At 59.9% G+C, this 3,342-nt stretch overlaps 1 protein-coding gene across 1 annotated transcript; it reads right to left on the bottom strand.

The window, feature by feature from the left end:
• Positions 1–704: 704 nt before the first annotated feature.
• On the bottom strand, positions 705–2,902 carry LOC112959767 (mucin-1-like). Its single transcript, XM_026053906.1, has 4 exons — positions 2,472–2,902; positions 1,726–2,043; positions 1,448–1,614; positions 705–880 (listed from the first exon to the last, which is right to left on the bottom strand). Exons 1-4 carry the CDS (start codon positions 2,866–2,868, stop codon positions 836–838), a joined length of 927 nt encoding a protein of 308 aa, XP_025909691.1. The 5' UTR covers positions 2,869–2,902; the 3' UTR covers positions 705–835.
• Positions 2,903–3,342: the final 440 nt, after the last annotated feature.

Here is a 3,342-nt window from a genome sequence, read left to right as displayed (position 1 = left end):
GAGGGAAACGGGCCAAAGCATCTACTGAGTTTGGGTAAGGAGTTTACGCATAGGCTGAAAGCACCAACTATGGGAGACACAGACTCCTGATCCTGGTGAGACCAAATTAGTGTGTCTAATTGGCAATAGAATGAGTCCTATCAATCCCCGTTTAGCTAAAATGATGTTCATTCCCTCCTGGCAACTTAAAAGCAATGTTGGGTAGCAAGGGCACTTCTCCAGTGGTCACAAAACAACTCCCTAGTTGGAGGGAAAAGGTACGTGTGGAGGAAGGAAGCAGAGCAGTCTGCCAGCCCCCTGGCAGCTGTTTTGGGATGGGCAGTGCCAAACCCAGTACTAAAGCTGAAACAAGAACAACAACAACAATAACAAAAAAGTGCAAGAAAAATAAAAAATACAAAACAAGAGGGAGCCCAAGAGTGATCTGCCCATCCTCAGGTCCCTGCGGAGTCTCCTTTGCTCTTGTGTGGATCACTTGCCCATCGCCTTTGGAAGCAGTGGCTGCCGAGCTGGGCAGAGGCTGCTGCGAACACCGTCCCGGCCGAGCGGCTGGGAGAGGGCACCTCATGGGGGCACCTTGCGAGGAGAGCCAGGCCCAAGGGCCTCGCCTGGGCGCTGCGTCCCAGCATAAAACTTCAACACTGAACTATAACAAAAAGGCTAAAACCAAAAGTCATCTGAAAAAAAAAAAAAGAAAAGAAAAAAAAAAAAGATCTTTCAGTTGTGTGCAAATCACAGCCACTCGCTCCTCAGCAGCTCGTGAGGGACCACGTCCTCACGTGGAGGCCTTTTTCTCCGGGAAGTTCAGCGTGCCGGGCGGGAGGCAGCCTGCGGCCTAGTAGCTGTAGAGGGAGAGCGGCGTGTCCTCCATCATGTCGTCCTGCAAGCAGAGCAGAGCAGAGGGCGCCGTGAGGGGCCCCGCGCGGCGGCCGCCCTCCTCGCCGTCCCCCGCCGCCGCCACCCGCAATGCTCTCCCTGCGCAATTCCCGGATCCCTGGGCACTCGCTCTGCCCTTCTGCTCTTGGAGAGACGAGCCCTACGCAGGGAGGACCTGCCTGCCGCAGGGATGCGGAAAAGCCTGGCTGGGGGAAACTCCCCTGGAACAGGGCGCTGGATCTGCTTGGTAGCTGCCACCCTGCAAGCTGAGCTCAGGAGGGCATAGGAAGGGGTATTTTAGGGGAAGTTTGGAGCATGTTCCCCTTCTTCCCTGCATTTAACCTCTTAGTGTTGCCCTGTAGAGCAAGGGGAAGGCAGGAAGCAGCCTCAGAAGCCAACTTTGAGACACGCTGCCTTGATGCAAACACGGGATAGAAGGAGAGGGGCCGACGAGGGCCCGGGGATTTTGATGGGTGTTTTCACAGCCACAGCCACCCCAGGGGCTGCCAGTGCAGCAGAATGGGAGCTGCAAGGCAGCCATGTAGCAAGCCGGGCCCAAGGAGCCGCTCACCATAGGCAGGTCCTGCAGGCGCCGAAATTCCATGCGGCTGTTGTGCTGGCGGTATCTGAGGAAGCCCACGAGGCCGAGGATGCCCACCATGATGATAAAGACGGAGATCACCGCGATGACCAAGGGATCAGCCTTCGGCGCCTCGGCCAGGGGTGAGCTGGGCAGCTCTGCAAGGAACAGAGACCAAGGGGATGAGGCCAAAGGAAACTGAGCTGGAGCAGCCAGAGGAATTTGAGGTATCAAATTTTGGGCTAGTGAGACAGGAGCAGAGTATTTACCTGGATTCTCATCATCCCCAACATCCAGCACGGAAGCTTTCTCGTGCACAGGCTCTACCGCAGATGTGCTGCGGGTGTCAGCAGCAGTGCTGGCCGTGGTGGGGGCAGTCGCAACGGGGGTCCCTGTCCCCGCGGCAGCACTGGAGGCGGCAGCAGGGGACGTGCTCCCTTCGGTGACGGGGGCAGAGGCAGTTTGTGGCTCCGTGGTGCTCTCTGTGGCGCCCTCCAGGCTCATCCCTGCCGTGGTGCCAGGTCTCGTTGTCACAGACCCCGTGGTCTGGCTGTCAGAGGGCCCTGGCTGGGAGCTGTTGGCTGTTGCTGTAAATAGGGACACACAGTTATTTCAAAGGATAAGCTCCAAGCGTGGTGTGGGGCCCATAAAACCTGTCCCACTCTGCGGAAAAAGGATGAGCAGGGAAGCCCCAAGCAGCTACAGAGAGCTAGAGACCTAGAGACCACCCCAGAGCAAAAGGCTGGGAGATGCCTCCTGTCTCCCTGCGGAGGCAGCACCAGGACCCACAGTGGCACCCCCAAAGCTGTCCCTGAGGGTCACAGAGCCGCGGGACCCGGCGGCAGCGGCCAGGGTAAAGGCGCAGCTGCGCACGAGCACCGTGCAGGCGGTGCAGGCTCCCGCGGCGCGTGGCCCAGGCTGCGCGAGCCCCTTCCCGCCTCCCCACGGAGCTCGGGGACGAAGGACTTGCATCCCGCTCGTGCATCCCGGCCACGCTGCGAGGGGTGCAGCTCACCCGGCGCGCTGCTCGGCGGCCCCGTTGTGGCAGCACCGTCTGCATCCGCTTCTTGCCTCGTGTCCAAGGCCTCTGTGCCGCCAGGTGGGTTTTCTGCACGAGCACTGGCAGATGGGGAAGCAGAGGGGATGTCAGTGCTGCTGTTCCCCCACGGGCTCGGGTTGTGCTGCTCGTGGTGTGTGACCGTGACGTCCCCGGGGCCGGTGGTGGGGGACACCTGCAGTCTCTCTGCCTCGGTGCCCGCAAAGGGGGTGGTGGGGACGGAGGGGTCCCCCTCTGTGCCGTTGGTGCCTCCGGTCGTGGCAGCAGTGACGTTTTTCTCTGAGCTGCTCTCGGGGGCTGTGGCAGTCTCTGGGCTGAGGCTGGCAGCTGCGCTGGGCGGCTGCGAGGTGGGCATTGTGCTGAGAGAAGGTGACAGCGTCGTCAGAGTTGCTCCGGCCTCCTGCCCCTCTCCTAGGGAAGGGAGATAAGAAAGACTGTAAAACTGCCAGAGATCCCACACAGAGGGCAGAGGCAGAGGCCAGGAGCTGAGTCTCTCCATCCCTGCTCCTCCAGCCCCCGCGCCGGGCACAGGGATCCCCCCGGAGCTGGGAAGCCGCAGGGCGCCCGCACTGCCAGCAGCAAACACGGAGCTCCGAGTGGAGACTTTTGGGCAGGTGTAAACAGGAAAAATAACAAGGCCGCGTGGCGACATCGGCATGGGCTCCGTGCAATGAAAAACATCACATGGTCGATATTTTGACTGTTTCTGTCCAAGTTTCTACCCAAGCCACTGGGGCATGACAAACCAACTGCAGGAAAAATAAAGGCACTGAAGGAAAGTCCACCCGCATGGCCACTCTCTCCGTCCCGGAGAAACATCCCAGGCAGA

Source organism: Nothoprocta perdicaria, unplaced genomic scaffold (assembly GCF_003342845.1).
Source record: "Nothoprocta perdicaria isolate Ctin4 unplaced genomic scaffold, notPer1 scaffold_0, whole genome shotgun sequence".
Lineage (NCBI taxonomy): Eukaryota > Metazoa > Chordata > Aves > Tinamiformes > Tinamidae > Nothoprocta > Nothoprocta perdicaria.
The sequence above is the reverse complement of the archived record's forward strand: the minus strand, read 5'-3'. Positions and strand labels throughout refer to the sequence as shown.